A 20,251-nucleotide genomic window follows, 5' to 3' on the forward strand; every position below is an offset into this window, starting at 1 on the left:
ACAGGAAATTTTTGACAGGTTTTCAAAACTGCAAGCGCGCCGGCGGGGTTTGTAGCAGGAAATGGCACGCCCTAACCCAGGAGGCGCCCACTTTGAACAAACCCGAAACTTCTTTGTTGCGTTTTTCTCTGTTTTTGCTTTCGCACAACTCAACGCGCACAACTGCCTTGGTCCAATCCCCGGCGATAACCGGCCCCACACGCCCCTCCAGATTTCTGTTGACCTTGCTGTACGTGGTTGCCTTTTGTTGGTCTGCTTTGCTTGCTTTGCTTGCTGGTTTTTATCTTTTTCGTCTTGTCATGCCTCGCGTTTTCTAACCCAAATGCTCTTTTTTTTTATGTAGGACTCCCCTGTTATGTCCTGGCTCGGCGACTCGTTCGACCCAAACCAGGGCCTGTTTCCGGACCAGGCCAGCGCCTACGGGGATGAATTTCGGCAGAATCACGGCCAATCGCCCATGTTGAACTCGTTTGATGCCTCGCTTGGTTCGTTACCGTTGCATCAAGCCGACCCCTCGTCACCCATGTACTCCGTGCAGCAACAGCAGCAGCAGCAACAGGCCATGTCTACCCACCGTGGAATGCTGGATGACCAACAACCACAGGCTTTATTTCCGCAGCAGCGCACTATTTCTAATTCGGCTGCAACCCTGTTATCTAGATCTGTTACCCCACATCAGCAAATTCAACAACAACAACAACAACAACAACAACAACAACAACAACAACAACAACAACAACAACAACAACAACAACAACAACAACAACAGCCGGAACAGTCGCCAACGCTGTTCAACTCTCCAACTCCAGCGTCACTTCAGGCAATGTACGCTCAAAATGGAAACGTTAATGGCATGTACAATGCCAAGTTGCACAACTTGCTGGCCATGCAATCCATGCAAACACAACAGCAGCCGAATCAGTTCAACCAAACAATTAATCCAAATCAATTTGCTGCCATAAATCCACAGCAACTTCGTGCCTTCCAACAACAACAGCAGCAGCAGCAGCAGCAGCAGCAGCAACAACAACAACAACAAGCATCTCCTATTTTATCTACTCAACATTCACCGCCAATAAATCATTCTCCCGGACAAAGTTTAACTCCACAACAACTTTTTTTGCAACAACAACAAGCTCAACAAGCTCAAGGTCAAGTGAAACCACAATTGCCGCAAAACTCAGTGCAAAACCAATTGTACCTGCAGCAGCAAAAAATTCAGCAACAGCTGGCGTCCATGTCACCGGCTTTGCAACAGCAGTTTCAACAAAAGCTACAACAAATGCAGTTGCAACAGTTTCAACAGTTGCAACAACAACGTGCAGCGTCCGTTACCAGTCCAATTCCTCCTAACCGGTCGTTGCCACAACAGCAAGAACAACCACCACCACCACAACAACAACAACAACAACAGCAACAACCGCAACAACCGCAACAACCGCAACAACAACAACAACAACAACAACAACAACAACCGCAACAACAACAACCGCAACAACAACAACCGCAACAACAACAACCACAACCACAACCACAACAATCAACACCTTCGCAAAAGCCGGCGAGCGCGCCGGATCAGTTCATGAAAACGCTACTAGAATTTATGCACAAGCGAGGCACGCCAATCTCACATCATCCGTTTGTATGCGGTCGGGTCGTGCCATTGCCGGTGTTGTATGCTTCGGTAATGAAAGCCGGTGGCTCTGTCAAGGTCAACAACGCGTCTTCTGCAATTCAAGCTGCCCCGGTGTCACCTCAACAAAAGACATGGCATGCGATCGCTATCGGGCTCGGATTTGATTTGCAGGCTGCGCAGGACGCGCCGCAGCAACTGGCTGACGTGTTTCAGGCAAACTTGCGACCATTTGAAGAATGGTGGATGACTACGCCGCAGTATCAGCAGCAGATGCGGGCCATGGCGCTCCAACAACAGCAGTTGCTTTTGCAGCAACAAAAGCAACAGCAGCAGCAGCAGCAACAACAACAACAACAACAACAACAACAACAACAACAACAAGTTCAACAACAACAACAACAACAACAACAAGTTCAACAACAAGTTCAACAACAAGTTCAACAACAACAACAACAAGTTCAACAGCAAGTTCAACAGCAAGTTCAACAGCAAGTTCAACAACAACAATTACAGAATCAAATAATGATTCAACAACCACCACCACAACAACAACAACAACAACAACAACAGCAGCAGCAGCAGCAATTGACATCAGAGCAAATGTCACCCATGATGCAATTAAAACAGTCGCTGCCGTATACAAGTCCGCCGGTGAATTCAATACCTCAAGTAACAAAGGGCAGAGGTCGAAGCAAGAAGACCCAGCCGCCACCACAACCACAATCACAACCACAATCACAGCCACAGATGCAGCAACAGCAACAACTGCCGCCACAACCTCTTCCACCAACCCTGAATCAACCGGTAAAAGGGTTCACGCAGCCACTGCCACAACCTGCAATCACAGCAGCGCAGGCCTCGTTGCAAGTGCCGCCACCTTCGCTGCCACAGCCACAGTCACAGCAGCAGCCACAGCAGCAACAGGCACAGGCACAGGCACAGGCACAGGCACAGGCACAGGTACATGCAAAGACAGTGGCAACGCCTGCGCAAGAGACTGTGCCGATAAAGACAATATCATACGTGCCCAAGACTCGACGACTGGACTTGCATGGTGGATTTAACGTTTCAATTCTGGCTGGCTTGGGTGATGAAATTGAAGCTGCCAGGCCAGATTTCCCATTGCTACCTGAAATGGGTGGCATCAATCTGCACGTGATTAGCATGAGTTTGCGCAGTCTGATACCGGGCGAGATCAAGGTCGCGCTGGATGCGTTGCTATTAATTTCTGTTGACCAGCACGTGCTTATTCCGGTCACGGAGTGTGAAGACATTGTGGATGGCCTTGTGGACGTGGGTGAAGATGCGATTGAGCGTATAGCCAAGATTTTTGGAAAAAACAGCGAAGTATTGCCGGAGTTTGATTCTTACGAGGACATGGTTTTGGCTGCAAAAGAAGAATACGAAGGCCTCACCACGGCCATCCACAGCGGCAGTCCAGATTACGAGCTTGAAATCTTGACCGGTCGTTTGTCGGCCGTGACCACGATTATGAGAAATCTTACGTTTTACGAACAAAATCAAGAAATTTTTGCTCGGCCTACATGTTCTGCCCGCCGGTTTTGGGCCGTCCTAATGCGAGCTGTGGCTAACACCGGCGTCGTGGCCAAGAACGCCAGCAAGGCCGTACGGCTGGCTATCGTGAAAGATGTTGTGGTCGTGTTATCGAACGTGGCGCATGAAACCCTGTTGGACAATTCGGACGAGGCATTGTGGGTGCTGTCCCTTGTGGCCGCGTTTGCACCGGCGGTGGCGCCTACTCCGGCAGGTATGGCCAGTGGTGCGGCAGCTTGGCCAGCCTACGTGCCTTCGAAGCAACGATATTTACAATTGGCAGTTGACGTGCTTGCCAAAATGTTGGCCAGAGAAACGCCCAACATAGACGTGGTCAAGGCAGTAATCACGGCGACGGCGACTGATGCAGCAACAATAACCATGAACACGGGACTGGCAATGACGTTGTTCAGGTTATGCATGAGCACGTTCCCAAGGCAGACCGACCCCAGCGTACTACCACGAGCGTTCGAAGTGCGCAGGCCGGTGTTAGAACAGGCCATGTTTGCAGCCGACGTGCTTGCCCGGATCTTACTCGATTCCACAAGCCGACAGCATGATGGTGATCGAGGCAACAGCGGCATCAACATCAGTAGCACAAATACTGGCGATAATGATGATTCTGACATGATTGACGTTGAAGACTGGCCAGTAGCATCATCCGCAGCAACTGCCGCCGTGGCCGCTTCGGTAACGCAAACATTGGTGCCGTACTTAAACGCGTTTGTTCGGCCGTTCCTAATCAGGGCTGCCACAGTCCTATCCGGCTTTGTGCAACATCCGCCAAGTGCCACGGCTCCAAACTTTTTCACGACTAATAATAATACTACCACTGATTTAAATCCTTTTTCGAGAGTGGTCAGAAAAGCTGCTGGTGCGGTGAGCAAAATTCATCAAACTGCTGGCCTCGATCCGGATTCGGAATTGGAAATGTTGGTATTGCGCATGTGAAGAGAAAGAAAAAAAAAAAAAAATTGGATGGTGGTTTTAAAATAAAGTTGTTTGTTTTTAGTTATTTATGGTTTTTTGTATTATATAATGTCTTTGGTTTATTTTATTTTATTTTATTTTTTTTTTTTTGTTTGCACCTCATTCTATAATTATTATATTTTGTATTATAAACTCATATAGCTATATATAATCTTTATTTTTATTCAATGCTTAGCCTGATATTCATTATACAACTTCATACAAATGCCAAAAAGCCAAAAAAAAAAAAGGAAAACCAATGAAAGAAAAAAATTAATTTTTTTTTTCTTTCATTTATCCGTATACTTTCAAATTCGTCCAAAACGCCCCTATAGTCCAGTCCCTCCCTCTAATAAAACTAACAGAAAAAAAAAATAGAATTGTTTAGATTAATGATTGCTTGCGTTTACGAGCAGCGGTGGATAATGGTGATAATGGTGGTGATTCATTCACGGCATTGGGATCTTTATCAAGTGGATTCAACAACGCGTGCACGCCTGATGATGATGCAGATTGTGATTGTGATTGCTGTTGTGGTGGAAGAAGTGGATGAAGAGAAGATGGAGGAGGGAGTAAATGTTGTTGTTGTAGCTGTGATGGTGAAGGTTGATGTAATTGATCATGCTGTTGTAGTTGTTGTGGGGGTGGCAGGGATAATCCCAAGCCATGACGTGGAGCCGAGGTTGGTCCAGAAGACGGCATCGCAGACGACGACGTGGTGGTCGATGACAAATTGTAATGCTGATTCACACTGGCGAATCGGGCCGGTGATAGGGATGGCGACGCCGACGAAGACGGCGATGCATGTTGTTGCTGCTGCTGGCGTCGATGCCGGTCGTCAGCCCAGGATGCACGCGCCCGGTGATCTGCCGCATCGGTCGAAGATGCATGCCGGCGGACCACCACGACAGGGTGCCTGGCCACTGCCGAACCAGGATACGACCCTGGCCGATGGTGAAGTAATGGCGGCGGCGGGGCTAGGTGTGAAGGTGCGTATACGGATGACGATTGCATGCTTAAAAACCGTGGTGACGAAGTTGGCGTGACCGTGGTTGACGACAGCTGGGTTGGCGGATGTAACGAGCTGGGCCCAGAAGAGGGGAATGATGATGATGATGCTGATGCTGATGATGATGATGCTGTTGTTGTTGTTGTTCTTGATGATGATTGAGTGTCAAATTGCCGAAATAAAGATGACCTCCTGCGATGATCGACATCGGAGTAGGTGACGTGTTGATATTGTGGGTTTTGCTGATGTTGTTGTTGTTGATGAAGATAATAATTATGGTGATGTTGATAATGTTGATCCTGCTGGTGCTGTTGCTGGTGCTGTTGCTGGTGCTGTTGCTGGTGCTGTTGTTCTTCTGCGAGTGACTGCCCACGATGACTGACTTCTTGCAATAAATGTTGAACTTGAATTAAAGTTAGACAGCAAAAACAAAGGAAAATAATAATTCTTGTTCGTATACATACGTTCTGATTCAATCGATGAAGCCTCGGGACCAAACGGTACTCTAATCACAATCGTTAAAAGACTTTGCAGCCACTACAAATTGCAAGTTAGCCAGGCAAAAAATAAATCACAATAAATTGGCGTCATACCTGCTGGCAATTTCTGACCGATTCAAGAACCAGATCAGACTTGGCTTGAAGTCGAAGGTGAGAATCTTGCAACTGCCACATTGTATGTTCGAGATTGGATAATCGCATGCTATCGGTAGAGTCAAGTCCAGTCATTCCAGCATAAGATGACGGCGTGGTGGCGGACATGTCATGCAGGTATGCAGGTGAGGGCGCGGTCGTGGTGGGCGACACCGGGGTCTGCGGCATCGACATGGATCCTGATTTTGATGAAGATGCAGAGTCCCTGTGATGATGCATGGTACTGCTGTTATTGGGATTCATGGTGGTATTCACGCTGATGTTGTTCAAGGTATTAACGCCATAACTGCTACTGTTACTGCTACTGTTGCTGTTGTTAATAATGGACGCCGTGTTGGAAGCGGCAGTGGTAGTGACAGATTGCCGGGACGCCCGGCGCTTAATGCCTCGCAAGGCCTCAACATCGCCTCGCTTGAAACTACCCTCGCCATGCTTGAACTCCCACTGGCTCGCATCTTGAGTCTGTCCCGGATGAAACACGTCATTGACTGCAAAACAACTTGAGTGTTAGTGCGCAAATTCTAGTTTTTTTTCTTTTTTTTTTTTTTTTTTTTTTGAGGGAAAATAATAACAAACGTGCCTTTATGAAACCCGTACATGTTAAGTTGGCGAACAAACGAAGACACGTTTGTGTGTTTAAAATATTTACTAAACCATCATCATGTAAAGTCAGCCATTAAACAACATGGATCTATAATAACACTATGAATATTTATGAACCGACCTGAGAACGCGAGAGAATTCCTCGCCAGGCGAGACCACGAACGAGTCATTAGAACTTGTCCATGAAATCAAATGCGCAATCACATCGTCTTCAAGCATGCTGTATAATTTCTGAATGAATGCTGACTGATTCACCTTTGGCTGCTGCAACGTTGCCGCCGGGGTGGTGGTGGTGCTGTTAGCGATGACGGCCGTGTCAGGCTTAACATCGACGGCTAACGCCGGTGACGGTGAAAGTCCCGGATCTGCAGTGAATCCGCCCGATGGAGACATGGAATAAACCACAGATTGGTGCTGCAAGTCGATGATGGAGAAGCAAGAAATCGCTGTGGACAATCAAAACTATCGAGGAACCAATTTACAAAAAAAATTAAAATAGCGGATTAAGATTAACATTCTTTTCACCCTCTTGTTTACGTACGAGCTGAGTCATCATTGTTGGATTACGTTACAACATATACAAGTATAACCAGGAGTCAACCTAGGCAGTGTCCAAGCCTCTAATCTGGAACGTGCCCGGCAATTGAAACGGGTCTCGCTGAGGTTCCTGGAACGACAGAATGATGCGCAGCACCGGCACCATGATGCTGGCTACGTGTTAGCCGTGGCCATGATGATTGATGATTGATGCTTGATTGACTACTCACATGTCGTCTGAATCGGCAAACACGGACGAAGACGACGACGAGTCACTCAGGACTTCGTCTGATTCGTGATCGGCATTGCCATTTTGCTCTTGCCCATTACCACGCTTGCGCCGGCTGCTGCGCAACCTTTTCCGCCCTCGTTTTTTCGCCGTCGCATCTTCGTTCGTTGCCGCGTGCCGCCGCTTGCGCTCAACCTCAAACGCCTCGTTTGACTGGTATATTTTCATGAATGGGAAAATTCTCGACAGCTCCCGCACCGCCAGCTCGATCGCGGTCACGGCAATCGTGATTAGCTCGCCCTCGGCCGTGACCGTGACCGGCGGTCGATCATACGCCGTGTGCAACGGCTCCGTGGTCTCAAGCGAGAAATGACTGACGATCTGCCGGGCATATTCCCGAGGTTTTTTGCCTCGCCGTACAGGGATCACTTGCTCCATCTCTGGTGTGGATCTGTTAAATAAACGGAAAAAAAAAAATCAAATACTGCTGGGCCCGCGCCCGTGCGGCGTTGACTCAAGATAGCTAATTAAACTGATACGACGACGTTTATATAAATCACCTCTATCGACCCTTTTTTTTTTTTTTTTTTTGTTTTTCACCACCAATGACTGGCATTTCTCGTTCGCTGGCAAAGAAATTTGCATTTGCATTTGAGTAGGTGTTTTGTCCATGTTTCCAATTGCTCCAGCTAATCATCCCGTCCAGCATCGACGGCGTACTCATCCGAGGCGCGAAGCCGCTGCCGGCCGGCATTCGAGCTCTGCAATTGCTGCAATCCAATAACATTCCATGGTATGATTTTACCGAGACTGTTTTGATTGATCCCGATACTTACTCGTTTTTTGCCAAGGATCCTGCTCACCAACGGCGGCGGCAAGTCCGAGGCCAACCGGGTAGCCGACCTCGAACGCACGCTCGGCATGCCCATCTCGACCCAGCAATTCATTCAATCACACACGCCGTTCCGCCGACTGGCTAACGCGTTTGACAAGGTTCTTGTTGTTGGCGGACAGGCTGACACCTGCCGGCATGTGGCCCGCGAGTACGGATTTGCAAACGTGGCCATGTCGGTCGACGTCGTGGCCGCGCACCCGTCCGCCTGGCCATTCCACCAATTCACAACCGACCAACTCGCGGCTGCCGCCCCGCTCACTGACGAGCCATTCAATGCCGTACTTGTGTTTAATGATTCCCGTGACTGGGGTTGCGACACGCAGGTTATTATCGACATCTTGACCTCCCAGGCTGGCGTGCTCGGCACCAAGAGCAAGACCCTGGCCCAGGCCCTACCCGTGTACTGGTCCAACAACGACTTGCTTTGGGCTAACGAATACCCGCTTCCTCGATTTGGCCAGGGCGCGTTTCGAACCGCGGTCGAGCGCGTGTTTAAAGATTACACGTCACAAAGCCTAAACTCGACCATCATTGGCAAGCCTCACCTGTTCACGTACGAATACGCGGCCGAAGTTTTGCAACGATGGCGGCGGGCGCAGTTTGCTTATGATGATGCTGACCTGTCCGAGTTGAAGCGCGTGTACATGGTGGGTGATAACCCAGAGTCCGATATCAGGGGAGCAAACAATTTCGGCTGGCATTCGATCCTCGTCCGGTCTGGCGTGTACCAACATGGTGACCGGCTCGATTCCGGTTCCACACCGAAAACTGTGGCCCAAGATGCATACGATGCCGTAGTCAGGGCTATAGAACTGGAAAAATCCTTGGCATAGATAAATAATAGAATAGAAAAAAACCGCCGTTTAAATTATAACTATTATACAAATATTTCAAACATGCCCCTTGCGCCGCTAATGATATTATCGCACTCTTTCACCATGCACTTGCCAACCACTTCACTTCTGACAATTTTCTTTGACGACCGACCCCGCCGTCGCTGATGCATGCGCCGGAATTTCAGCGCGCAGTTACCGCAATACACGTGTCCACACTTGACCGTGGCCCAGATGGTTTGCTGCAAGTCCGGATTCGGATTAGGATCACGACTTACATTCTCCTCCTCACCAGCCGTCGTCGTCGTCGTAGTTTTCTTGCCACCCAATTCTGCCGCGCATGAAGGGCACACCAGCTTTGCGCCAGCCCGCACACGGCGAGAATACCCTTTACGAGGTGCGAGCGGTACTGGAATATGACTCAGTGCCTGCCTCTGCGCTCGCTGCTCTCTTACTGTCGTCTCAGCTGCGACTGCCGCATGGCTGGCCCAGTCGGGATGACGAAACTGCACGGCAGGGAAGTAACCCGACACGTCGTCGTACTCATGCATTGATATGAACCGCCAGTCCGGTGGCAGCTCCAACGCTTCACGATGCACAGAATTCCCCCGTGAGGACGACGATGACAACGACGACGACGACGACGATGATGATGATGATGCTGGCATGGCTGACACTCTTCGGCGCATCACATGATTTCCAAACCCACCCCCGACCATGGCGCGCAAATGCTGCATGCGCTGCATGCGCTGCATAATACGCTCATCATGAAATTGCCTTGTAAAAACATCATGATTATGCCGGCCCCGACCCTGCGGCAGCCGTCGTGGTTCGGTCGTGATATTACTGCTGTTGCCACTGACGCTCAGGTTATTGTTGAACGACGCATTATGGAATGATCTCGGCGGCATTACCACCCCATTTGGACCACCGAGCACGGCAATCAGTGTCGATTCATCCAAGTTCATGCCCGCACCGGCAGACAAAGGCCGTCTTTGTGACGGCGGTTGTGACCGCCGCCGCCGAGTGAACGTGACCTGCACATCGTCGTCGACCCCAAAGTCAGCGACCGGTGGTCGACGTCTCGTGCGCCTATTTTCAGAAATTTCAGACGTCAAGTCAATAATCTCATTGTCGTTACCATTGTTCTGTTGCCCAGCCATAAAGGCCAAAAGTCAAAAAAAAATAGATTGCTGATGAATGAAATGGTTTCTCTCAATCTCGAGCAAGTTAAACAACATTTATTAGCGACCCATGGTTACCCGGCCTGGTAGCGTCCATGGATTTCTCAGTTTCTTTCTCCCCGCACAAAATAATTAAATGTTCGAGCAACCGCCTCTGGTCTTTTTTTTTTAAAGACGAATCGTTAAATCCACTTTATTAGTTTATTATTTTTTTTCTTTTTGAGCTTTTGTGTTTTAGTTCTGTCTTGGACCGTCTTTCAATTTTTTTTAAAACCACCCACCATACGGACTGGTCCGACAAAGCGCCAGGCCCGTAAGGGACGAGCGCCGACAAAGAGGTATGGAGTAAAGCCGGGCCCGGACGTGGAAGATGATGATGGCTTGTCGTCATCGTTGTTGTTGTTGGTGTCATCATCATCATCTTCCTTGGCATCGTTGTCATCGTCGCTGTCGTCCATTTCGTCCGCGACAACGTCCAGGTCTGGCTCATCCATATCGTCATCATCATCGTCGCCATCGTTACAGGCCCTATCTGGCTTGTCCTTGGACGACGATGATGATGATAATGATGACCAAACCAACAACAACCACAACAACAACAACAAAAACAAAAACAAAAATGGGAATACCTTGAAGCAAGGAAGGTTTTTACCATTTGAAATTATCGAACTCATCCTGTCGTTCGTGCCCGAGCCTTTCCCGGTGGCGCTGCTGTACGTGTGCCGGTCGTGGCACCATGCCGCGTTGCCCCGATTGTATCATAAGCCCAGGCTGGAACCAAAGAATTATCTTAACTTTGTGACCACGTTGTCATCGAGCACGACGCTGGGATCATTCGTGCACGTGCTCGATCTCAGATACATCATTCAGTCGGGCAAGAACTCGTTCACGTCCCGATGCCTGCGCCGGTGTGCCAGTTCGGTGGAAGAGTTTTATGCACCCCAGACTAGTTTTGGCTACGCACCGTTGGTCAGCGTGCGGCAGTGCTTACACATGCGCGTGCTGGACCTCAGTCTCGTATCAGAAACTGTCGACTTGAGGGAATTATTTCTTGCCATTAAAAACTTGCAACAGTTGTCTGTGCTGTACTTCCCCAGGTCGTCCGTGTTTTGTGTCGGCTACGAGGATTACACCTGGCCGCCGAACTTGACCCAGCTCGGTCTTGCCGGTGGCATCTCAGACGATTTTTTGTCGTCGGCCAATTTCCCGCGCACGATCACGACATTGTCGTTGGCGCATTGCCCGTTTATCAAGACCGACGCCGTACGTGCACTGTGCGTGTTGCTAGGCTCGTCCCTGACCACATTGTCAGTCACGTTCCCTATGCCGGCGCTCGGATTCAACGCGCTGGACCACGCGCTTGCGTCGTGTCCGCACCTGCGCAAGCTCGTCATCTCAACCGATTACATTACTCATCGCCTGCTCGATAATGAAAATATTGTGCATGGCCACCCGTTGCAAATGCTTGACCTGGATTGTTCCGGCATGTTGGGCCAGTCGCGCAAGATTCAAGCTGATGATATCGCGCTGGCCATATTGGAAGAGAGGCTGCCTAACTTGCGTATAGTCAGGGCCAGCATTAAGCTTGGATGGAATACGCATGATGAAGAAGTAGGTGAATTGATTGACGTTTTGAGTGAAAAGGAAAACGGCGGCTTATGGATTGCATGAAAAATAACGAAAAAAAAAAAAAGTCAGTTACAAGTCTTTTATTTTGTCTGGTTTTTTTGTTTGTTTGATTTACTTTTTTTTTTTTTTTTGGTTTTGGTCGGTCTTGTACTTTTACAGTCGAACTTTAGTTGTATAACATCAGGCGGAAGTGGGTTTTTAATTTTTTTTGCATTATTTTAGGAATTGTTGGGTAAATAATATAATTTAACATTACTTTTGAGTGTCACCCGCGTGCTTCACGTGGTAATTTGTGCGGATTCGTTTGTCCATTAGTTTGTCCACCCATCATCAATCCAAGACTAGCCAAATCTTTTCCCAAAGCAAGAAATGGCAGAACGGCGAAACGCAGCAGCAGCGACGACGACTGCAGCGACTCCAGTGCCGGCAAAATCATCATCAGTTGAGGATGTAGTGACGCCCGCAACTGCGACGGCGACTACTGCTGCTGCGTCATCAGGGTCCAAGCCAACCTTGACATCCACCTACCTCTTGGCTTACAACACGGTCTCAGCATTCTTGTGGGCCGCCGTTTTTTTACGCGTGATTTTGATATTGCCGATTCTTGGTGCCGGCAACCTTGCTGGCGGAGTAGCGAACTTTAGCAAATGGGTGCAAACCGGTGCCGTGCTCGAGATCGTGCACGCCGCGATCGGCATCGTGCGATCACCAGTGCTTACGACGGCGTTGCAAGTCGCCAGCAGGTTGTTACTGGTTTGGGGCGTGGTCGATGCGTTTCCGGCCGCAGCTGGCCCGCGGTCGATCGCATACGCCACCATGCTGGCGAGTTGGTCCGTTACGGAAGTCATTCGGTATTCGTATTACGCCTATAACCTGAGGCAGGCAAGCGGTGACGTGACAGCCGTGCCGGCATGGCTTGTTTGGTTGAGGTATAACACTTTTTTCTTGCTGTACCCGACCGGCGTGTCGTCCGAACTGTTGGTCACGATCAAGTCGTTGCCAGCGATTGCCGAGGTTAGCTCGGCATATTCCTGGTTGCTCAAGATCGTGTTGGTTATTTACTTGCCCGCTTTTTACGTTTTGTTTACGCACATGATCAAGCAGCGCCGACGGGTGTTTAAGAACTTGGGTAAGCGCCGTCAGGTATAACCCGAGTAAATATACACAAATTATACATGTATTATTCTAAACAAGTCGAAGCAAGTCCGTGGCTATTTGGTCAGCCAGCTTCTTTCGATCTTGCAAGGACAGACCAGCGCCTTGTTCTGCAGATAAATATTAATTGTTAGTTATGGTTAGACGAGCGGTATACAATCCAAAAAAAAAAAAAAAAAAAATAAACATAATAATAATATTTCGAACCTTTAACTTGCGCCATGCGTTGCATGATGCGTTCCATATCATCAATATCCGATTCGTTAACTTTTTTCTCACCGCTGCCGCTGCCGCTGCCGCGGTCGTTGTCGTTGTCGTTGTCGTTGTTATTATCATCAACCGCGAAATGCAGAGCGGCCATTTCCATTTGCATCTCACGTAATTCAGCATCGAACCCATCAGAGTCAAGATCACTATCGTATTCATTATACCCATTTATCAATGCTTGCTTACGCACGGCCAGTTCATCATCATCATCATCGTCGTCGTCGTTCCAAGCGAACGTGCCGAGTGCTTCCCTGATCCGGTCAAGACCTTGCAATTCGCCGTATTGATTTCGACCGGATGCTTGCAAATCAATAAATTCAAACCCGAAAGGTTGCAACGCCGCGTCCCATTCGTCAAAGTCAAGCTCATCATCATCATGCTCAGCTGGCGCAAGAACCTTGTCAACGTTGGCATGATCATCATCATGATGCGGAATCGCAACCGCCAGGCAAACGCCATCCCAGTCAATCACGTCTTCGAATTCATTTTCATTTTGTTGATTGTCATTATTCGTCACGCGCGCCCTGTACCGAGCTGTCAGGACTTGTTGAACATGGTTTGCCACTCGTTCAATCCGGTCCCTGATTTGCCGTGATGGCTTGCCTTGATCGTCCTTGTCGCTGTTGCCGTCGCTGTCATCATTGGCATGCCTCCGCGATGGTTTTCTGAACGTAATCACGACCGCACCGAGCGCGTCCACGACTTCACCGGCATCAGCAGACGAGAACGACTCGGCCCATTGAACGATGCCGTCGTCGTGATCGTGATTGCTGGGCTCAGTCGCATTTGCAGATGATGACTGATTGCCGTATTCATCAATCCATATCGGAATTTCATGCTCGCGGTATTTATTTTTGATATGTAATGAGTGTGATAATCCGGCATGGGACGACTCGGCGGATGGTGATGTCGACGGCACGGTCCCGGTTAATTCTGCATCATGAATTAGACGACAACAACAAAAAAAAAAAAAAAAACCCATGGCTCGAACCTTTTAGTAACGTAAACTTGCCGGACTTGGGAGGACCAAGGACGAGGATCCTCTTTGACAATGCCATTGGATACGTTTGCAAAAGGTTTCAACCACCGAAGCAAAACGGAATTCGACATTGGACGGATTACCAAGCCACACGGTGCGGCTGACACCAGCCACTTCGTCTAGCCACTTTGTCTTGTGTTGGTTCCTTCTTTCGGTGCAACAAAACAAAACAAGATACAAATAATATTCATTGCATCTACCGACTCGAATTTTAATCTGGCTGTTGGCTTGTTACAGCGAAGGTTGGGATATATCTTGTTATTCTTATAGATTACTCTTGGTTTGCCAGAATGCCTCTATGCGGAGGAGCCAAACGACCGAGTTACGAGCCTAAGTATTATTAGTTGCCATGAGTTACAAATTTACTAACCGGCTTCGTTCTTTTATTTTCGGTTTATAGTATCTCGCAAAATTGTGATATTAGGTGATGGTGCATGCGGCAAGACGTCGTTGTTGAACGTGTTTACCCGTGGCTACTTCCCGCAAGTATACGAACCTACCGTGTTTGAAAATTACGTGCATGATATCTTTATCGATGGCACGGCAGTCCAATTATCACTTTGGGATACGGCAGGTAAAAAAAAAACAATACTGATACAGGATTATGGTGCCGAGATACTGACAAACAAAAACAACCAGGACAGGAAGAATTCGATAGGCTTAGGTCGTTATCATACAGTGATACCCACACAATCATGTTATGTTTTAGCGTACGTTTTTCAAACTAGTTATTGGTTGTTTGGGTTTTTCTAATTATCAAATTGGCCATGGGTTTTTAGATTGATTCTCGAGATTCGTTAGAAAACGTGCAAACCAAATGGGTAGGCGAAATCGCGGACCATTGCGAAGGTGTCAAGTTGGTGCTCGTGGCATTGAAATGTGACTTGCGTGGGTCCGCATCAGAAGAAGACGGCGTGAGTTCGCCAGCAGGTGCCACGGCAGCAGCAGCAACGGGAGGAAATACTGCCGGAGGAGTGAACCTAAGTGGTGCAAAGAAATCGTTCATTGCATATGATGAAGGATTAGCAGTGGCACAAAAGATTGGCGCGTTGAGATATTTGGAATGTTCGGCCAAAAAGAACCGGGGCGTTAACGAATGCTTTACGGAGGCTGCCCGGTGTGCGCTTAGTGCTAAACCAAAAGGTGAGGGAGAAATGTATGAGTGTGAAGATGTTTTTCTGACTTCATTTTTTAAAAATTTGTCACAGGAGCCAAGGACGATCCACCAGAGAGCGGATGTGTGATTTTGTAAACACTTATAATAAAAAAAAAAAAAAAAAAGTTTCCGGAGTCTTTTGGTTTAATATATAGCAATGATAAAATTATATTTATCAACCGTCTATTTTAATATCGATATTTACAAAAGAGAGAAGACGTAATTGCCCCATTGTAGCACGGAGTGTCATGTAATCAATGTTTAATTCAAAAAAAAGAAATATGTCTAATTTCCAGCCACGGAACGAGAAAATTCCTGGCAATGCTTCAACTGTTGCAAGTACCAATCACAAATCTGCATGTTTCCATTGTTGTCATCCAAGCACTTTGTGAAATTCCGGGCATCCACCTCACAGGTCTTGGCCTGGTTATTATTGGAATCATAGGCATATTGTTGCGGTTGCTGTTGAGCCACGGGCGCGGCAGCTACAGGCTGTTCAGCAGGAGCAGACGATGACGAGCCACCGCCGAAGATGCCACCAAGGGCGCCACCGAGCGCGTGTCCGACCGTGGAACCGACCGCCACACCGGCAGCAGTGGAAGCCATCTATCAATCCAATGTCAGTCGGCATTCTCACAAAAAAAAAATTATATATAAAAAATGGCTTGGGCACGTACCTGACCGAACAAAGAAGGCTGCTGGCTCTGCACAACAGGAGGCGGCGCATGCTGAACTGGAGCAGGAGGAGCAGGCGGCGGGGCATGGTGTGCCGGAGGAGCAGCATGCGTGGCCATGGGCCGTCTCTGAGGAGCAGCTGGAGCAGCACGAGATCGCGAACTTCTAGGCATTATTGTAATATGTATTGGAGGCTGATTGTTGTTGCAAACAAAAGTGAGCGCAGGAAATAAGGATGGGTTCTCGGTTTTTATGTTTTTTTTCTCTTCTGTTCCTCCCACACCGGAGCCCACGTGACCGGACGGTACGGCGAAAAATGGCCGGGCCCTAACCACGAGTCAGCAATGCTTGGATGCGCGGTCATCCGCAGTCATGTGACTGATAGCAGTACGCGTATCCGACGGCAATACATTAGCACACGTTCCAATTATAAACTATCACATTAAACAACAATTCCAAACATGCACAACCAGATACCCAAAAACGAACATTATGAAAATATTACAAAATATAGTGTAGAAGTTAAACAGTTATAAAAAAAAAAATACGGTATATTTAATCATGTCGCGGCCGGCAGAATTGGAAACAAGATATTATCAAGTCCGCACGACCGAATTTGAATCATTTTTTTTTCTTATTTTTAAAACGATGACCGCTCAGTGTTACTGATCACTCTTCTCTGGCTTTCGCCATCGGCCAGGGCGTCATTTCTGCGGCTAAAAAATCGTCTGCGCCCACGTTTTTCGTTAAACTCAGCACCTGGCGGCGGCGGAGGCTGCACGACGCCGCGGCTGCCGCGACGATCACGACCGAGAGTGCAAGCCAGCACGAATCCGATTGAAGCCAGAAGCAGGCAGGCGACGGCGGTCCATATGAATGCAAAAAACTTGACGCCAATGCTGGCATTGTTGCCGGCAGACGTGAAGCCGTCTCGGGCATAGACCCCAAGCGCGGTATACAATGACGCGGCGATAATGGCTGTCACCAGGGCCGAAAATGTGAGCACGGACGTGCACCCGGCCAAGGCCCTGGAGCAAAGCGCAAACTTGATTCATGGTCAGATTTGAACAATCGAGCGAATAAATGAAAACTTACCCAAGAAACAAGGAACGCAAAGCTACTAAAGATGAGCGCCATGAGCGTGAACGAAAACCCGAATCGCGAAAGGTAATAGTCGCGCGACCGATTATCAAGCAAATCCTGAGGTACGCCGGTCCGGGTGCCAAAGTTGACTGCAGGCTGGAACCCATATGCAGGGTGGTTGTCAGTGCAGTCGACGCTGAGCCCGTCCTGCACGGCGCAACGGTTCCACAATGTCCATCTTGACTCTGGCGGTGCTCCCGGAATGCCGGACGTGTCTGCCTGCAAATAGTATATCTTGTTTAGCGGGTTATGTTCGGTCACGCCGGCCAGGACGACAAAGAAAAGAAGCAGTACAGCCCTATTGCGGTCGTTACGTTAGATTGGGCACAACACACATTTACAACTGCAACGATGTAGAACTCACCCTGCGTTGAGAATAAACGGCCCAATGGCTAGTAACGTTTTGTTTGCCATGTTGTCAATAAACAATTACTGGGTTTGTTAATGTCGGGAAGGGGACAAACAAACTTCAAGCGGGAAGAGCGAGGTGCAAACAAGGATACAGATATATACCTCAATGAAGATCTTCGGGATAAGGTATAGCGAAAAATGATAATAAGAATCGAACTTTTTTTTGTTTGAAAAATTATAAAACAGGGTTATGATACAATGGACGAGTGATGAGGTTGTCTTCGTGGCGCATGACGAGAGCGATCTGCAGTGCATGTTTTCCTTTTTCCTTGTTAGTCAACGGGCACTCGTGAGCATTTTTCAGCACGATAATAAGTACTGCTACTGCTGCTGCTACTGCTGCTGCTACTGCGACTACTGCTGCTTCTACTACTGCTGCTGCTACTGTTGCAACCTGTCCCTGCTTTGCCTCAGCCAAAGCGCATGGCCGGATCACAAACCAATAGCGTCGACGACGGCTCAACGATTCATCAAAGTCGCTGCGGCAAGGCTGCGCGCTGACATCATATCACCCCAGACTACGAAACCTTATTTCCGACTTAGGCGATGCCCTAACCGCAACTACGTCACGGCCCTGGTGCACAGCAGCAGCGTCGTACCGAGTTGCCCGGGCGACGGAATAAACATGAAATATAAAAAAATATAACGATTGCTTGCTCTACTTGTAAAATACATCGTAGTGGCCCGGCCGGTACAGCAACGCGACCTGCCGCCTGGCCGCCGTCGCATTGCTGTTGGCATAGGCCGGCGAGAACGAGTGCACGACCGCTTGCTCGCCCTCACTGCGGTCGACGTACACAACGTCGAGCTCGACGCTCTCCAGTGCGTTCACCAGCGCGCTCAGGGCAACATGATCGGCCTCGACCGCAAAAGCTTCAATGTTGCGGCTGCAATAATCATCCACCGTGGTGCCGCCATCGATGAAGAATTCATAATCGGCAGCGTGTGTTTTGACGAACGCGGCTGAGAGTAAGCGCAAGTGCACAACGATTGCGGAAGATACTTCCTGCTTGTTGAACTCGGTCACTAATTCGTCAGCCCTTGTCAGGGCCGGCAACCGGGTCAACAGGTTGACCGTCTCGTCCACAAAGTCGGCGTACGCGGTTTCCTGATAGCCCGCTGCATCCAGTAATTCGTTTTTGGCTTTCAAGTGGTTCAATTCCGCATCCAATTCTGCCGGTGTAGCGGTGCTTAAAATTTCAAAGTATCTAAATGCAAATGCTTTTAAAAAAAAAAAAAAATTTCACATCAGCCGGTGCTCTCATCATGGTGGCAATGCCCTACTACTATGTTACCTCGCCATGCGCAATTACCATCTCCCCGAACCGGCCTGTAACCTGCGTTTCCCACGTTTAATGCCTATAATTGATCATGCGTTAACTTCCAACATGTTGCGTTTCTGTTCGGGGTGCTAACTGTTATTTTGTTTCTAAAGTTTGAATCCACGTATTCATCCAATAACGCTTTTAATGGCCTAAACTCTCCAACAAGTGGCGTCTATAGTTGGTTAATATAAACATACACTCATATTAGATATGCATAATAAACACCTTGGATGCTTCCACGTCTTTGATTTCCTGAGTCAACCGAAGTATTGTCACGTCATCCAGTTCACCGTTTTTAATCCTTGTCTGCTCTTCTTTTGTCATCATGCGACAATTATTCTAATGCAACGCTTATTCCCACCTAAATATTAATCGTACAATGTTGAATCAACACCGTCGATGAATATAAAATATTGTGGAGAACACCGCGTCAGGGGCGTTGAAGTCATCAATTGTCAGCTGAAAACCAACCGCAACCTTACTAACAGAGTATATTCAGAATGTATTTTGCAACTTCCAATCGTTATTAAATGTAATCATATTTGTAAATGTATTAAATTTATTTATGTAGTGTACGTCTTCCTGTTCGTGGCGAACTATAATTCTATAACTACAATCTAAACCCCATTCAATTACAACCAGCTATATTTTTGTCCATATTTCGCATATATGTATGTATACTCGAACAAGTAATTGCAGTTATCTTTTTCAATAACTATGTGGAGCAATCACAAGTGCTTGTTGCATACTCGTGCAAATGCACGTTATTTAATGCTTTATAGCCATTGCCGCGTTGGCTTACGTAACGATGTTTGAGTCGAACCTTGCTTGCGACCAGAAAAAAGATAAAGCTGCAAGCTCGACATTTTTTAGATTCTCAACCGATTCTTTCAATAAATTATAAATATAATCCCTCTAAATTTTTTTTTTGCGGTTTTTTTAATCTATACTGAAGGGGTTAATTTATTTGATTTTTATTTTGTATATTTGTTTTCCCGGATTGAATTTGCATTCCCAGTTCGCGATTTTGGAATGGAACGTGTCTTGTCGCTGTAGCGAATAATCTACCATATTCGTTCTTTTTTCTTTCGGTTTTATTTTTTTTTTTTTTTTTGCATATACTCACTGCCATCGCGTATATTCGAGGGAAGAAAACAACAGAGAGGTATTTACATATAATGGTCTTGAAGGCCTGGGTTTATCAATCATAAAACGTGGAGTTAACAACCATATCAGCAATAGTTGAGCAGCATCAGACACATCAACTGGTTTTTTTTTTAACACGGCAGTCGCAGGTCACAGCGACGTGATTACGATCTCTAGGTCCTGCAACGGACCGAATTCAGCAA

At 47.8% G+C, this 20,251-nt stretch overlaps 13 protein-coding genes across 13 annotated transcripts; 6 read left to right on the top strand and 7 right to left on the bottom strand.

The window, feature by feature from the left end:
• Window positions 1-4: 4 nt before the first annotated feature.
• Window positions 5-3,068, top strand: V1514DRAFT_138626 (uncharacterized protein). The gene is made up of 4 exons (XM_066924470.1): window positions 5-229; window positions 344-2,010; window positions 2,076-2,082; window positions 2,179-3,068. Exons 1-4 carry the CDS (start codon window positions 62-64, stop codon window positions 2,698-2,700), a joined length of 2,364 nt encoding a protein of 787 aa, XP_066781984.1. The 5' UTR covers window positions 5-61; the 3' UTR covers window positions 2,701-3,068.
• Window positions 2,570-4,316, top strand: V1514DRAFT_334864 (uncharacterized protein). The gene has a single exon (XM_066928295.1). The coding sequence runs from the start codon at window positions 2,771-2,773 to the stop codon at window positions 4,139-4,141; it is 1,371 nt and encodes a 456-aa protein (XP_066781985.1). The 5' UTR covers window positions 2,570-2,770; the 3' UTR covers window positions 4,142-4,316.
• On the bottom strand, window positions 4,278-6,892 carry V1514DRAFT_296952 (HSF-type DNA-binding-domain-containing protein). Its single transcript, XM_066925448.1, has 5 exons — window positions 6,546-6,892; window positions 6,402-6,469; window positions 5,762-6,309; window positions 5,633-5,705; window positions 4,278-5,571 (listed from the first exon to the last, which is right to left on the bottom strand). Exons 1-5 carry the CDS (start codon window positions 6,815-6,817, stop codon window positions 4,544-4,546), a joined length of 1,989 nt encoding a protein of 662 aa, XP_066781986.1. The 5' UTR covers window positions 6,818-6,892; the 3' UTR covers window positions 4,278-4,543.
• On the bottom strand, window positions 6,893-7,726 carry V1514DRAFT_334868 (uncharacterized protein). Its single transcript, XM_066928296.1, has 2 exons — window positions 7,192-7,726; window positions 6,893-7,131 (listed from the first exon to the last, which is right to left on the bottom strand). The coding sequence occupies exons 1-2, from the start codon at window positions 7,626-7,628 to the stop codon at window positions 7,026-7,028; spliced, it is 543 nt and encodes a 180-aa protein (XP_066781987.1). The 5' UTR covers window positions 7,629-7,726; the 3' UTR covers window positions 6,893-7,025.
• A 39-nt stretch (window positions 7,727-7,765) lies between these two features.
• On the top strand, window positions 7,766-9,004 carry V1514DRAFT_137797 (HAD-like domain-containing protein). The gene is made up of 3 exons (XM_066924468.1): window positions 7,766-7,845; window positions 7,897-7,983; window positions 8,042-9,004. The coding sequence occupies exons 1-3, from the start codon at window positions 7,796-7,798 to the stop codon at window positions 8,916-8,918; spliced, it is 1,014 nt and encodes a 337-aa protein (XP_066781988.1). The 5' UTR covers window positions 7,766-7,795; the 3' UTR covers window positions 8,919-9,004.
• On the bottom strand, window positions 8,894-10,190 carry V1514DRAFT_137964 (uncharacterized protein). Its single transcript, XM_066924469.1, has one exon. It carries the CDS (start codon window positions 10,079-10,081, stop codon window positions 8,963-8,965), a length of 1,119 nt encoding a protein of 372 aa, XP_066781989.1. The 5' UTR covers window positions 10,082-10,190; the 3' UTR covers window positions 8,894-8,962.
• A 48-nt stretch (window positions 10,191-10,238) lies between these two features.
• Window positions 10,239-11,773, top strand: V1514DRAFT_348448 (uncharacterized protein; the record flags this gene model as incomplete). Its single annotated transcript, XM_066929331.1, has 2 exons — window positions 10,239-10,259; window positions 10,628-11,773. The coding sequence occupies 2 exons, from the start codon at window positions 10,239-10,241 to the stop codon at window positions 11,771-11,773; spliced, it is 1,167 nt and encodes a 388-aa protein (XP_066781990.1).
• Window positions 11,774-11,994: 221 nt separating this feature from the next.
• On the top strand, window positions 11,995-13,282 carry V1514DRAFT_334878 (tyrosine phosphatase-like protein). Its single transcript, XM_066928297.1, has one exon. The coding sequence runs from the start codon at window positions 12,101-12,103 to the stop codon at window positions 12,878-12,880; it is 780 nt and encodes a 259-aa protein (XP_066781991.1). The 5' UTR covers window positions 11,995-12,100; the 3' UTR covers window positions 12,881-13,282.
• Window positions 12,890-14,213, bottom strand: V1514DRAFT_334881 (uncharacterized protein; the record flags this gene model as incomplete). The annotated part of the gene is made up of 3 exons (XM_066928298.1): window positions 12,890-12,996; window positions 13,094-14,086; window positions 14,145-14,213. Coding segments are annotated over 3 exons (1,142 nt in total), but the record flags the coding sequence as incomplete, so codon positions are not given.
• Window positions 14,048-15,555, top strand: V1514DRAFT_369019 (small GTPase superfamily). The gene is made up of 5 exons (XM_066929927.1): window positions 14,048-14,513; window positions 14,593-14,766; window positions 14,832-14,902; window positions 14,972-15,335; window positions 15,401-15,555. The coding sequence occupies exons 1-5, from the start codon at window positions 14,483-14,485 to the stop codon at window positions 15,442-15,444; spliced, it is 684 nt and encodes a 227-aa protein (XP_066781993.1). The 5' UTR covers window positions 14,048-14,482; the 3' UTR covers window positions 15,445-15,555.
• On the bottom strand, window positions 15,499-16,341 carry V1514DRAFT_369020 (uncharacterized protein). The gene is made up of 2 exons (XM_066929928.1): window positions 16,026-16,341; window positions 15,499-15,954 (listed from the first exon to the last, which is right to left on the bottom strand). The coding sequence occupies exons 1-2, from the start codon at window positions 16,194-16,196 to the stop codon at window positions 15,634-15,636; spliced, it is 492 nt and encodes a 163-aa protein (XP_066781994.1). The 5' UTR covers window positions 16,197-16,341; the 3' UTR covers window positions 15,499-15,633.
• Window positions 16,342-16,663: 322 nt separating this feature from the next.
• V1514DRAFT_348452 (SUR7/PalI family-domain-containing protein) lies at window positions 16,664-17,580 on the bottom strand (the record flags this gene model as incomplete). Its single annotated transcript, XM_066929332.1, has 3 exons — window positions 16,664-17,068; window positions 17,119-17,464; window positions 17,531-17,580. 3 exons carry the CDS (start codon window positions 17,578-17,580, stop codon window positions 16,664-16,666), a joined length of 801 nt encoding a protein of 266 aa, XP_066781995.1.
• A 655-nt stretch (window positions 17,581-18,235) lies between these two features.
• On the bottom strand, window positions 18,236-19,226 carry V1514DRAFT_348453 (peptidase C65 Otubain-domain-containing protein; the record flags this gene model as incomplete). Its single annotated transcript, XM_066929333.1, has 4 exons — window positions 18,236-18,798; window positions 18,873-18,936; window positions 18,994-19,074; window positions 19,128-19,226. 4 exons carry the CDS (start codon window positions 19,224-19,226, stop codon window positions 18,236-18,238), a joined length of 807 nt encoding a protein of 268 aa, XP_066781996.1.
• Window positions 19,227-20,251: the final 1,025 nt, after the last annotated feature.

This window comes from Lipomyces japonicus (assembly GCF_038497905.1).
Source record: "Lipomyces japonicus strain CBS 7319 unplaced genomic scaffold V1514scaffold_36, whole genome shotgun sequence".
Lineage (NCBI taxonomy): Eukaryota > Fungi > Ascomycota > Lipomycetes > Lipomycetales > Lipomycetaceae > Lipomyces > Lipomyces japonicus.

Coding starts and splice junctions, on each gene's coding strand:
- V1514DRAFT_296952 (XM_066925448.1), bottom strand. CDS start 6,817: ATGTCTCCATCGGGCGGATTCACTGCAGATCCGGGACTTTCACCGTCA. Junction 6,470..6,545: donor GAATTCTCTCGCGTTCTCAG/GTCGGTTCATAA, acceptor ATGATGGTTTAG/TAAATATTTTAAACACACAA. Junction 5,572..5,632: donor TTCATCGATTGAATCAGAAC/GTATGTATACGA, acceptor CTTTAATTCAAG/TTCAACATTTATTGCAAGAA.
- V1514DRAFT_138626 (XM_066924470.1), top strand. CDS start 62: ATGGCACGCCCTAACCCAGGAGGCGCCCACTTTGAACAAACCCGAAAC. Junction 230..343: donor AGATTTCTGTTGACCTTGCT/GTACGTGGTTGC, acceptor TTTTTTATGTAG/GACTCCCCTGTTATGTCCTG.
- V1514DRAFT_137964 (XM_066924469.1), bottom strand. CDS start 10,081: ATGGCTGGGCAACAGAACAATGGTAACGACAATGAGATTATTGACTTG.
- V1514DRAFT_334868 (XM_066928296.1), bottom strand. CDS start 7,628: ATGGAGCAAGTGATCCCTGTACGGCGAGGCAAAAAACCTCGGGAATAT. Junction 7,132..7,191: donor TTTGCCGATTCAGACGACAT/GTGAGTAGTCAA, acceptor ACACGTAGCCAG/CATCATGGTGCCGGTGCTGC.
- V1514DRAFT_334864 (XM_066928295.1), top strand. CDS start 2,771: ATGGGTGGCATCAATCTGCACGTGATTAGCATGAGTTTGCGCAGTCTG.
- V1514DRAFT_369020 (XM_066929928.1), bottom strand. CDS start 16,196: ATGCCTAGAAGTTCGCGATCTCGTGCTGCTCCAGCTGCTCCTCAGAGA. Junction 15,955..16,025: donor AGCCTTCTTTGTTCGGTCAG/GTACGTGCCCAA, acceptor TTGGATTGATAG/ATGGCTTCCACTGCTGCCGG.
- V1514DRAFT_369019 (XM_066929927.1), top strand. CDS start 14,483: ATGCCTCTATGCGGAGGAGCCAAACGACCGA. Junction 14,903..14,971: donor CAATCATGTTATGTTTTAGC/GTACGTTTTTCA, acceptor ATGGGTTTTTAG/ATTGATTCTCGAGATTCGTT. Junction 15,336..15,400: donor GCTTAGTGCTAAACCAAAAG/GTGAGGGAGAAA, acceptor AATTTGTCACAG/GAGCCAAGGACGATCCACCA.
- V1514DRAFT_334878 (XM_066928297.1), top strand. CDS start 12,101: ATGGCAGAACGGCGAAACGCAGCAGCAGCGACGACGACTGCAGCGACT.
- V1514DRAFT_137797 (XM_066924468.1), top strand. CDS start 7,796: ATGACTGGCATTTCTCGTTCGCTGGCAAAGAAATTTGCATTTGCATTT. Junction 7,846..7,896: donor AAATTTGCATTTGCATTTGA/GTAGGTGTTTTG, acceptor CATCCCGTCCAG/CATCGACGGCGTACTCATCC. Junction 7,984..8,041: donor CAATCCAATAACATTCCATG/GTATGATTTTAC, acceptor TTTTTTGCCAAG/GATCCTGCTCACCAACGGCG.